This window comes from Ascaphus truei, chromosome 5 (genome assembly GCF_040206685.1).
Source record: "Ascaphus truei isolate aAscTru1 chromosome 5, aAscTru1.hap1, whole genome shotgun sequence".
Lineage (NCBI taxonomy): Eukaryota > Metazoa > Chordata > Amphibia > Anura > Ascaphidae > Ascaphus > Ascaphus truei.
Genome location: NC_134487.1, coordinates 56,946,198 through 56,959,620, shown reverse-complemented (window position 1 = coordinate 56,959,620; position 13,423 = coordinate 56,946,198). Strand labels below are relative to the sequence as shown.

At 41.4% G+C, this 13,423-nt stretch overlaps 1 protein-coding gene across 3 annotated transcripts in view; it reads left to right on the top strand.

Moving 5' to 3' along the window:
• The window catches only part of PLXNB2 (plexin B2), a 326,443-nt gene that overhangs the window by 252,090 nt on the left and 60,930 nt on the right, over positions 1 to 13,423 (top strand). For all 3 annotated transcript variants that reach the window (XM_075599864.1, XM_075599863.1, XM_075599865.1), the window contains 5 exons: positions 1,144 to 1,258; positions 1,352 to 1,454; positions 7,016 to 7,117; positions 8,559 to 8,648; positions 12,194 to 12,275. In XM_075599864.1, the coding sequence (XP_075455979.1) occupies positions 1,144 to 1,258; positions 1,352 to 1,454; positions 7,016 to 7,117; positions 8,559 to 8,648; positions 12,194 to 12,275 (492 nt within the window). The remainder of the gene's footprint in view (positions 1 to 1,143; positions 1,259 to 1,351; positions 1,455 to 7,015; positions 7,118 to 8,558; positions 8,649 to 12,193; positions 12,276 to 13,423) is intronic.

Here is a 13,423-nt window from a genome sequence, read left to right as displayed (position 1 = left end):
GAAGAAGACTCAGCACTCCAAGATGAATATCAAAAGCAAAAACTGTATTAAACAGTCCAACGTTTTGCTGACGAAGGTCCCTGAGTAGGACCAAAACATTAATACAGTTTTTGCTTTTGATATTCATCTTGGAGTGCTGAGTCTTCTTCCTTTGCATCTGGTTTGTGGGTGAAGGATTTCTCGCTTGCGCTCTCGCTCTCTGTATTTGTATTTATGTATGTACACACAAACACACACTTTCAGCTCCGGGAACCCCATGCTTCTTGAGATACCTGCCGGTGAAGGTGCAGCCGGTAGCAGGGGACACAAAATGGCATTTAAAGCTCCTCTGTGTCATTTATCATGGCTTTCTATTGGCCTGTGTGACGCAGGGATTTAAATAGCAGACAGTCACCGGCAGAATCTTCCCCAGTACACATGGCAGGAACCAGCGGGGGGTACCTAACTGAAATAAACGTAGTTCAGCTGTAGAGACTCCATGCTACTTACCGATGTGTAAATGAATAAAAGTGCTTGGATTGCTCCTTTAACAATCTGAAATGCATTGCACATCCAACCTGTGCTCAGGGGATCTTCTGTTCCAACACCAGCCTCCGTATCTAAAGGTAAACTGCAGTCCCCTCTTAGAATGTGTTCAAAAGTTTCATTTGTCATTGAAAGTAAGTGTAATTGAAACATTCTCCATTGCCACACCAGGTGGCTCAATCTTTCTGACCACCCCTGGGTTATTTGATTTACATATCATATTATGAAGGCATCTTCTCCCTTCATCTTGGTAAGGGGTGGCCAACTTTAGTTCACAAGGGCCACTGGCAGGTCAGGTTTTCAGGATATCCCTGCTTCAGCACAGGTGGCTCAATCAGTGCAGCCACCTGTGCCGAAGCTGGTTTATCCTGAAACCCTGACCTGTCGGTGGCCCTTGGGGACTGCAGGTGGCCACCCCTGAGGTATTTGATTGATTGAAATACTGGATTAATGCACAACCTCTTGTAAAAGTGCACATATCCTGTCTCATCTTGAAATGTCATGCTGAGGAATTCTTATTGTACCCAAGAAGGTTTAATCGCCTCTCATCTCTGTATTTCATCATATCTTCCATGTGCCCAATACATTATAACCTCTTCTGTCATTTGTGTCATTTAGATTATGTTAGCGTTCCGGTCAAATTAAGATTTGAAACCGGCAGTGTGTTCTTTGCGGATTTTTCTTATCCATTTTACGATTGTAAAGAAGCAATGCATCTCTCAGAAAATCTGCCGTAAGTATTTCCGCTTTCACTTCCGTAAAGTTCCTTTGTCCTCAGTCCTAACATTCCAACCTGGTTAAGACTAGATGTGTTCTGTGCTTTTAGGTGTATTTCATGTGTAAAAAGCAAGTGGAACTGCCAGTGGGACATGCATAACCATTGGTGTGAGGAGTCTTCCACGAAGGCTGGCGTCATCAAACACAGCATGGTAAGATTCAAGTTGTACAAATGCATGGTGGGGAGAAGTTGAGAGTATATACTTAGCCATGTGTACTCTTCCATGAACTTAAATGGCAGATAATGCGTTGTTGGACTTCCATGTCTCCATGTTGGCTACATCTCATCCTCATAAAAAAGGGCCTCAGCGCTCTAATGAAGGCTCTAAAAATAGTGAAGATGTAGATAGTGCGCTGTGTCACTGATGACATGGATAAGTGGCCAAGCATGTCGTAGTTTAACCCCTGCATGCCTAATAATAATTTGCTTAACAATGCGTTGCATGCTTTTGCGAGGAAGTAGTCAAATGGCAGAAGCGTGCTAATAAACAATGGTAATACCCTTGTACGTGTAACTTACTCTTCTAAATACATTACACATTTTGCTATATATTTCTATCAGGAGGGCTCAATTTCCTCAAGCCCCCCTCCCCACACAACAGGTCAGGTTTTCAGGATATCCCAGCTTCAGCACAGGTGGCTCAATCAGAGGCTCAGTTGAAGACTTTGACTGAGCCACTGATTGACAAACCTGTGATGAAGCTGGGATATCCTTCAACCTTGACCTATTGAGGGGGTTGGCGGGGGGGGGGGTCTTGAGGACTGGAGTTGAGAGCCCCTGATTTAATAGATTCTGGGATCTGTCTCTGCAATTGTTAGAAGCAGTGCAGCCTGAAGTTTAAAGAGGGTTGTTTTTTTAATCAACTTCTCTCAATCCTTCTCTCTTTCCTTCTCTTATTCCCTTACCTAATTCGTGTTAAGACAGGCAGCAGGCACTAACAAATCTGGTTAGGTTGTTACTTGGCTGGAGTTAACTGATTTGACAATTACGTGGTGTGCAACTTCAACACCCGAGCTTCAAGTAATTGATTAAGTTAAGTGCTGGGTCAGAGAGAAAGGTGAAGCTGCGAATACAGGGAAAGTGTGACTCTGGATACAGGGAAAGGGTGACTCTGGATACAGGGAAAGGGTGACTCTGGATACAGGGAAAGGGTGACTCTGGATACAGGGAAAGGGTGACTCTGGATACAGGGAAAGGGTGACTCTGGATACAGGGAAAGGGTGACTCTGGATACAGGGAAAGGGTGACTCTGGATACAGGGAAAGGGTGACTCTGGATACAGGGAAAGTGTGACTCTGGATACAGGGAAAGTGTGACTTCTCTGGATACAGGGAAAGTGTGACTTCTCTGGATACAGGGAAAGTGTGACTTCTCTGGATACAGGGAAAGGGTGACTCTGGATACAGGGAAAGGGTGACTTCTCTGGATACAGGGAAAGTGTGACTCTGGATACAGGGAAAGGGTGACTCTGGATACAGGGAAAGGGTGACTCTGGATACAGGGAAAGTGTGACTCTGGATACAGGGAAAGTGTGACTTCTCTGGATACAGGGAAAGTGTGACTTCTCTGGATACAGGGAAAGTGTGACTTCTCTGGATACAGGGAAAGGGTGACTTCTCTGGATACAGGGAAAGGGTGACTCTGGATACAGGGAAAGGGTGACTTCTCTGGATACAGGGAAAGTGTGACTTCTCTGGATACAGGGAAAGTGTGACTTCTCTGGATACAGGGAAAGTGTGACTTCTCTGGATACAGGGAAAGTGTGACTTCTCTGGATACAGGGAAAGTGTGACTTCTCTGGATACAGGTAAAGTGTGACTTCTCTGGATATAAGGGAACAGATGTGACAAGAGGGAAGGATCTCTGGGATATCTCTCTCCCAGGCTATACAGAAAAATCCTTAGTTACCCAACGCTTTAATCCAGCCTAACTATGATTTATGTTGTGTGTTCATTTAATGTAGACTTTATAATGCAGTCTTAGGCCGCGCTTATACAGCCGGAGAGGGCGACGCGACCAATGCCGTCGTGATAGTTGTAATTTGTTGTTTGGAGATGTCGCTGGCTACAAGGCCAGTGACGTCAGCAAAGGGGAAGGCAGACGGGCGGAGAAGCTCCCTGATTGGCTTATAGCCAGTCACATGTGGAGACAGTCTCTTCAAAAATGAAATACCACTGGCTACCGGATTTTTGGTAGCGCTGTCACGTCCACTATAAGCGACGGCGACAATGCATTTGTTTTGACGTGCCGTCCCCGGCACTATAAGCGCAGCCTTATTCCCCAACTGTTGACTTTTTACATTCTTTAAGCAGCAATATTGGCTGTTAGTTTGGTCATTTGCTGTGGCTTCCTATTTGCCCACATGATGTCTGAGATTATAATCCAGCATGGATCATGGGGTCCTTGGAGCTGAAGATGTGGTTAATCTCTGGGGGCTCCCTGGATCCCATCCTATAAAAAAAAAAATATACGATAAATTCGGTACTGGGGGAGGCAGGATTGGTGCTTTAAAGATGAATAAATGATTGATATTTTTGGGGTGGTTATTGTGATTTTTATGGCAGTTGCTGGCTGTTTTATTTTTGAGAACACGGTCCAAAGATACCATAAACAGGTCTCCACAGAGGGGTTAAGCAGATATGAAGGGTACATAAACATTCAGCGTTGTCTCATACTGCAGTGTGCGACGCATGAATGTGCTTCAAATGGGGTCTTGAAAATGTATTCATCAAAAAGTCACATGGACTTTTCATTAAAACTGTTAGCATGGTTTTTCTATACGAGTTTGCTCTGTTACAGACCACTGTGTGTGTACTGTTAGCAGCTGCATGCTGTCGAAAAGAAAAGAGCGGGTTCATCAGTAGTTGCATTATTTAAGTAATAATCCCCGAAGAACAGGGCATTACTGGCCAATAATGCCCTGATTGGAAGAGTTGAAAGCCCGAGGTGAAGCCGAGGGACTTTAACCCAGCCAGGGCATTATTGGCCAGTAATGCCCTGTTCTGAGGGGAGTATTACTATTGAAACAATAGTTGATGGATCGTGTCAAAGAGGTGCGATCCACACAGAAAATCCCATTGAATAGGCGCACAACAGACCAGAATATTATAGTATAATTATTCTTGAGATGGTCAAGACCGAATTGCAAAAGAACAGTTAAAAGGAAAACTTTATTAATAATGACACGATCCATCAACAATTATTTAAATTTCTGTGCACCTCCAAGGCAGCACACAGTACCTTCATTTGGAGTTTGAGTGAAGTTCCACATTTTTTGAGTATTACTATTATAGTCTAAATGTAGGCTTTTTTCATAAATAATAGACACTTTTGTATAGTTATATAGATTTTGTTTATTAAAATAAAATGGTAAATACATTAAAGCACCTCTATATACGCTTGCACTGCAGCTATCTATAGCCACACACCGCCGCCTCCGTGTGCACACACGCACACACGCACACACACCCCCCTACACCAACATTGCAGCTCCACACACTGCAGCTCCACACACACTGCAGCCCCCCACACACACACACACTGCAGCTCCACACACACACCCCTACACCAACATTGCAGCTACACACACTGCAGCCCCACACACACACACACACACACACTGCAGCTACACACACACACTGCAGCTACACACACACACACACACACACACTGCAGCTACACACACACACACACACACACACACTGCAGCTACACACACACACACACGCACACTGCAGCTACACACACACACACACACACTGCAGCTACACACACACACACACTGCAGCTACATACACGCACACTGCAGCTACACACACACGCACACACTGCAGCTACACACACACTGCAGCTACACACACACACACACTGCAGCTACACACACACACACACTGCAGCTACACACACACACGCACACTGCAGCTACACACACACACACTGCAGCTACACACACACACTGCAGCTACATACACGCACACTGCAGCTACACACACACGCACACACACACGCACACACTGCAGCTACACACACACACACACACACTGCAGCTACACACACACACACACGCACACTGCAGCTACACACACACACACACACAAACACACACACACACACTGCAGCTACACACACACACACACACACACACACACACACACACTGCAGCTACACGCACACTGCAACTACACACACACACACACACACACTGCAGCTACACACACACACACACACACACAAACTGCAGCTACACACACAAACTCTGCAGCTACATATATACACACACACACACACACACACATAAATTGCAGCTACAAACAAACTGCAGACAGCCACTTACTTTGCAGCTACACAAACACTCTCTAGCTCCTCAACTCAAAATTAAGCTGTGTTCAAGGAGGGAGTGGGAGGAGTTACTGCCTGCTGCTGCTATCTGGCCAATCCCCTGCCCTGTCTCAGAGCTGATCTGACAAAAGGAAAAGCTGATTGGCTGGAAATAAACACATTGGAAATAAACACATTGCAAGCTGTAAACATTGTGGGCATTACTGAATGAATAATGCCCGGAATTTTAACCAATCAGAGAGCAGGGATTTCAATAATGCCTGGAATTTTACAGCTTTAGCCTATAATAGTTCATAACTACTTTGCCTTCTAATGGGGCACAACCAATCCAGCTCTGTCCTGTCCAGTTTTGTGGTAAGTGGCCCTTCGCATTTATTTTACCAGTTCAATATGATAACTATTTACGTGTATAACTGAACTGGGACATTAATGCAAGTAAACATTGGTAAAAGTATGCAATGGCAAGTTGGAAATTAGAAGTTAAATACATTTCAGGTTTTGTAGTGGAAAAAATGCTCATGCCATGCCCTCCTTTAACTTGTTTTATTTTTTCTCTCGCTAGTACACATTATATTTAGAATATACTGCGTTTGATACATTAGAGGGTTTTAAGAAGCTTGGCATTGGGTTTAGGTTTTAATCCCTTCTTGCAAAGCAACATCTGGTAATTGGTATGGGTTTATGACTCAGTTCATAAAGTCATGCGTCTCTGTGTGGGGATAAAGCACTGGTTATTGGATATACCGCGATCATGTGTCATAGCTGGAGACTTTGTTGTAGGCACAAGCAGCATTTTTGAAGTATAAATTGGACAAAAAGTTGATGCTCAAGCTTTGAAAGATTTTGTGGAGTCTTCTGAAAAAATGAACTTGGGCGCAAAAAAAGCACCATAGATCCATGCTAGTCACTTAAAGGCTCGGTCACATCTTCTAGGTCCAAATATGTTGTTTTTCTTTTCAAAGTTAACTTTTCCTTTTTAATCATCATATATTTTAGTAACCTATTTCTTTGTTGGAGAATTATTGATGCAAAAATAATATTCGTAATCCCTTAAAGCAGCAATCTTTATTTTTTGAGTTCTAGGATTGAAACAGGGGGTCTCCGGAGCTGAATGCATTAATCTCCGCTCTAGAGACCCCCTGCTTCAAACCTATAACTAAAAAAAAAAACACAGTAGGATTGCAAATGACCATCACTAGAAATGATATTAGACCTGCTGTGTACCTCTGCAATGCTCACTGCACACGTGGGAATGCTTTACTGTAGCATTTTGTCATTTTAAGTTATGAGCTTCTGATTAAAGCAGCATTTCTTGTTGTATGGTACAGTACATGTTGGCTTTTATGTTCTATATTAATGCACATTGCCTTTCAGGAAGAAGAATGCCCACAGTTTTATGAACCTGATCCTTCCATAATTCCCATGCAGCAAGAAACCATGATCACGTTCACTGGAAAGAATCTTGGTACTTTTGCGGTAAATGTTGTTTTTTTTTTTCTCCCCCCCCCCCTTTCTTTCTTTAATGCATACAAGGAAAGGAAATATATGTAATCGTCAAAATGGTGCAACAGTACTAAAAGTTACATAATTAAGAACATGTTTAACAGTTAAATCATTCACTCAATTTCTGGGTCCATGTGTTGCGTCCATGTTTGATTACCTTCACTTCTATACAATTAGAAGTGATTTGCATACTGATGTGGATACACGCCAGCAGATCTGTTGACACCGCAGCTTTTTCAACCTATCTTGATTTCCCCATAGAAGTGGAAGAAACTTTGTTAGGGAAAATCTGCTGAATTTCATTATTGATTGTTTGAACACTGCTCATTTCCAGAGAATGCTCATCTTTGTTCTTGATCCTTCTCTGATGGCCGAATCATTCTGTTGTACAAATTTTCAGGTTTAATGCATAGAAATTGGTACACTAAGTAACATGGTACGAGTAGAATACAGGCATACTCCGGTTTAAGGACACTCGCTTTAAGTACACTCACGAGTAAGGACATATCGCCCAATAGGCAAACGGCAGCTCACGCATGCGCCTGTCAGCACGTCCTGAACAGCAATACCGGCTCCCTACCTGTGCGAAAGCGGGGAGACTATAGAGCCTGTTACAAATGCGTTATTTACATTAGTTATGCACGTATATGACGATTGCAGCACAGTACATGCATCGATAAGTGGGGAAAAAGGAAGTGCTTCACTTTAAGTACATTTTGCTTTACACACATGCTCCAGTCCCATTGCGTACGTTAATGCGGGGTATGCCTGTAATGTGTTTGGGTTTAGCAGAGTTATAGTCTTCTTAGAGCAGTTATTCTCAACCTGCGATTTGTCAGCAAGATTGGGGACATTTAGTGACCAGTGTAATATACGGAGGGAGGGAAGAATAAAGTATTTTCTTATAAAAAAAATAAAAGTTTAAATTCTAAAGCAAAACTGCACAAGGGAAAGCAAAGTTAAGGTTAGCCATTGCTTTATCTAAGTATATTACAAATAATTGCCGGGGGGTTATCACTGTGCAAAAGAGATGCTTCAACTCTTTCACTGCCAGACTATTACCTTGCCAATGGTGAGCATTATACCTATACAGAGCTAGAGCAGTGTGGGAAATCTGAACGGTAAATATCCAGCTCACTGCTATTTCATTATAAAACCATTATGCTATCATAAATATGTGAATATTGGTATTTCAAACTGGGAAGTTAAACACCGTTATTAAACATGCATTACTTCTCAAAATGTTGTCCTTAAAATAACCTGTGCTATAAGAGAAGCAGGTCTGGTCCCTGATGCATTATCTCTCTGTTTGGCTCAGTAATTGGGTCTTTCCCCGAGCTAGTTATTTAAATTGATGTGCCTTCATTTAACGTACAAGGCTGTAAACATGTTCTTTGTTTTCCCCTTTATGCAGGGTCAAACCTATAAGGCTGGCAATGATGAATTCAAGTTCATCACTCCAGTGAAGCAACACGGAGACACTTTCTCAATCAGCATCCCAAAGGTACTTATGCTGTCAGACTATTATCTTTTTTTATTTCAAATGTTTTTATTGTTTTTTTTTGTGGTATCACATCAAGACTTTGAAACAGGAAGAACAATGTACATAAATTTCATCCGAACAATAGAACTATCTTTTTTGATATTTAAATATATATTCTGGACATAAGGTCTTAAGATATTTCATTAAAGCCAACCTAAACTCCATCTTAACTTTAGAACATTTAAATACTTCTGGGCCTCCAATCGGGAGGCAGCTACCTTCAAAGTCTTCAAGTGCTTTATTACTTGAATGGGGTGAAAAAGAATAGAAGAAGAGATGGTGGGGAGAGGACGAGCTCCTTCCCTTGTCTCCCTCCCCCTCCTCCCTTCTTTGACTATTATCTTTTAAAGAAAAAGAGAAAGGATTTTGTCTATAGGAATTGATAAAAGTTCAATCTGTTCCTCAAAGTCACTGATCTGTGCATGTATTTGTGTTACATACAATGCGTTACAAATGTGTCCTCTAAATGGGAGAAGCCCATCCATATTACTAACCTGAATCCAGACAGTGGCATGTTGAATAGTCATCTCCGCTTTTTGCTGATAAGACTGTTTGAGTTTTAGACTGTGCACGTACATGTTCATTTCTCCTTTTCTTTGTGAAGTACATGCGAGACTGTCGTTACCAGATAAGGTTAGAAATAAAAAAAAATGTCATTCAAAAAAATGTTGCTATTTTTTTTTTCGTGACGGTTTTTTTTTCAAAGGAATTCAGTAAGTGAGATTGTTATTGGCTCTTTGCAAAGAATTGGATTACCTTGATTATTTCCTTTGTGGCACTGCCCCGCTAAAGAAAATGTGCATTTTGGAACATATTCTTTCAGCTTCCATTAAACTAAGCAGTGTATACAATTATTTGTGTATTAAGTAATAATAAATACGTATATGTGCTATTCACGTAATGCACGGAATATGATTAGGAGACGCGTTTCCATTACGTTGCTGGAGTATGCTCCGGTTTCAGGACGCTTTAAGTACTGTAAAGGTAAAGTAACACTAATGTACTATACGTCTAAGTCCATCTATAGAGCGGGAACCTGCTGTAAACACCATGGTAAATGCTCGAAAAAGTCAATACGGTCTTATGTTTTGTTGGAAGTACAAGGGGGAGTAAGGGGAAATGGATACAATTATAAAACAACGTTAAAAATGATATCCAATATCAAATAAATATAAAGTGCATAATAAAAAAATGAATGATATAAAAGGAACAGGGAGGGATTTTGGGATACGCTTCTGAGAAATGCATTTAGGTGATGCCGCCTATTTTCTCTTTCTTAGTCATAGTAATAACTAGAGCTCGCGATCCGCTATTCACTTTCCTCATAGAGTTATTACAGTATACAGTACTATGCTTTAATCATCTGAAAGATTCTGTGACCGCAACATGTATTTGCATCAGGAACAGCCCAATAGATTAAAACAGCACTTTGCCACAGCCAAGTTTGGGGGGGAAAGAGCCGCTCATCAGATAAGGGGACACGAGGCCGTGTACTATTTTGATTTACGAGGCTGTTACAAAAGCTTTTTGGAATTCCGAAAGTTTAACTTTTTTGCGCATTTCCAGCGATCTGCTCTATCTTCCTTCTCTGAGGTTGTACAAAGAGATACAGGTCGCCTCTTTAGGCTTAACCCTTTAAGTGCCGGAGGGGACGCAGCCCCAGTGTGTCACAATTTTGGGATCACTCCCGTTCGCGATGCCACTGGTGACACTAACACAAGAGGGGTCCTCTTCATTTCCTCTTCCATTCAGATCACATTCAGCACTTGAACGCGGTCTCCCTTGTTATACGAGCAAAAAGCCCATAGCGTAGCTACTACTTCATAAGGCCCCTGGCGTGGCACACCTCAAGACGTCGTGGCTATGTCATCGTGTGGTACTCAAAGGGTTAATAGCATCCAGCCGGTAAAATGTTTTGGTTTGACTCGATTTTTCCTGAAACATATTAAGTGTGCAGCGTTTTTCTCCTATAGTTTGCCGGTTTATTTCCCAGTGCTTTTCCCAGGTTTCATGGTATCGGTGACGAGTGATGTTGCTGGGTGTTTGTGAAAGCATGCCGCTGCGCAGCAGGGTATCGGGATTAAAAAAAGTTACGTTGATTGATTTGAGTCTTTCTCCGTTACAATACGGATAAAAAAATACTAGTTGTTAGCAGATAAAATCAGAACATTGGATGTCACTACTACGTTTATTAATGACCCTAATATTTATAGGTGCAAGTTTTCTGGGGAGCTCCCCTTTCATTCCCCTTTTTCATACCCCTTTTGCTGCCTCCAATGGTAAAAGGGGCTAAGACCGATTTTACCGTTGTGGTTTAACTTTTCTTTTTGTTAACAAAGTCTTTGATGTCGGACTGTGAAAAAATTAACAGTTATTTTGTTGCTGGAGTTTCAGGTTTATTTCTGGTGACCGTCCCAAATTTCAATGGAAATGCAAAAAAAAAATTAATATATAAAAATAGTGGGGGTTTTTTTGTGTTTTTTTTTTCAAATAAACATACAATAAGCAATATCCTATATTACTCACCTGCCCTCTTTTTGTTGGTGTCAGTTAGGTACACAGTAGCCTGGCTAATTGTAACACAATGGGATCTAGTTGTTCTGCTTCGTTATGCGTGTCCCAACTGTCTCCCTGAAATGACATGTCCCTTATTCTCCTGTCCCACTGTGTTTTTTGAGTTTAGTTTTAGGATTTTCAGAATATGTGTTGGGTCAGAGAAGTGCTCTGTCTTTGTTTCCTATTCCTTATGCCACTGATGTTCATTATTTGAATGAATGCCTGTCCTGTTTCCCTCCACGTTACATGAAAACTGCCTTTGCACTGCTGCCAAGTATCCCCTTTCAGGATGGACATTCCTTCCTTTCAGCTCCAAAAACATTTGGCCAGTTTTCTGGCTCTGACTGTCACAGACGTGATTGTGCTCCGAGAAATTCAGTGAGCCGCTGGTTTATGTCCTTTATTTAATCCTCAAGTGATCCGTCTTTGAACTTTGTGAAATTGGCAGCTCGCAGGAATGTAATGCAGTGAATTTGGCATGTGTCGCATTTTAAAGAATAGCAGGAAAGTATTTGCATTCTGCCTCACTGCCTTTGCTACCAGAAGCACCTGAAATGTGAAGGTAGGTATACCAGGGGTCCTCTACTCCAGTCTTCAAGACCCCCCAACAGGTCAGGCTTTCAGGATATCCCAGCTTCAGCACGTGTCTTTGACTGAGCCCCTGATTTGGCCACCTGTGCTGAAGCAGGGATATCCTGAAAACCTGACCTTTTGCAGGGGGGTCTTGAGGACCTGAGTTGTGCACCCCTGGTGTACACTAATAAATGTATTAACCTCTGCACTGCCTGGCAGTGCAGAAGTTAATGCATTTATTACCGACTGTTCTCGGCTCCTTCAGTACTTTTCGACGTGTATTGTGTTGCCAGCTTCATTTATGGGCTGCAAGTATTTTGCTCAATAGCCGTTTCTTTACTCTTGACCGTAATTCTTGTGTTTTTCTCCCCTCCCAGTTCAGTGTACCAGATAAAGAAACCGAACCTCTGAACATTTACATTAAGATGAATGAAAATAAGATTGATAGCAAACTAAATGGTAGGTATATGTTCAACGACCTAAACCGCGGTGTGGCGAGCATTTAGAGTTTAATTATGATTTTTTTTTTTAATCAAGGGGGACGAGACTGTAGTGGTCGCCAAGTACTGTCAATTACCAAGGTGGTCTGCAACTATTTATTTTGATGTCAGCATGTTTGAAAGTATTGCTTCAAAAAACAAATGCTATGACACCAATACTAGAGACTAGAAGTGCAAAATATTTGGAAATATAGAGATAAGCTATGTGAAGGTTTAAAAGATGTATTCAAAAATAGTTACAATTGTATGTTCTGTTTAAAAATAGTCAATCGCCTACATTTATCCTTGTAAACATACTACTTGCTATAGGTACTGTGGTCCTAAAAGGTATAAAGGATAATATTATAATTGTGGCATGGAAAAAATAGAGAATTTATTGCGTGTATCCTTTCACCTTTTTTGCATGTGGAGTATAGGTTGTTACAGTATATGCCAATGCTCCGGTAATCATATACTGTAGTCTTGCAACGCCATTACATTAAGTGGCAGCTCTGTGTGATTCTAACAGAACTGGGAAATACAAGTATATATATCTGTAGACTGCAAAATGAGCAGGTGTAAAAATAGGAATGACTTTATGTAGCCCAAAATGGATTATTGTCACTCTCCTGTCAAAATAAATATCTATTTAAAACAATGATGCACACACACCCCACACTAATATTATACTCCGTGGAACCTGTATAATAACTTTAATAATAATAATAATAACTTTATATAACGCTTTTCTCCCAATGGGACCAGTAGTCGGGTAACCTAACTCCTGAACTTCGTTCACAGACGTGTTAGCATTCACCCAAACACCCAAAGCAGTGGTGATAGCGTAGTGAAACCCGTACCTTCTCTCCCCCCTTTTTTTCTTTCCACTTTTTTCTTTCCACTTTTTCTATTCTTTTTTTTTTTTTTTTCCCCTTTTGCTTCAGTTTAGTTTTTTCAGGTTTGCATTTTTCAATATCCTTTTATTAAATACTTATTTAGTAGTTTGCATATTGTTACCATGGTTTCTGGTGTCATTGTATGCAGGCATTTCTTGTATAAGGTGGACTATGTCATTTTTTGTGGGAAACAACATTAATATCAACATGTATTTAGATTGTTCAGCATAGT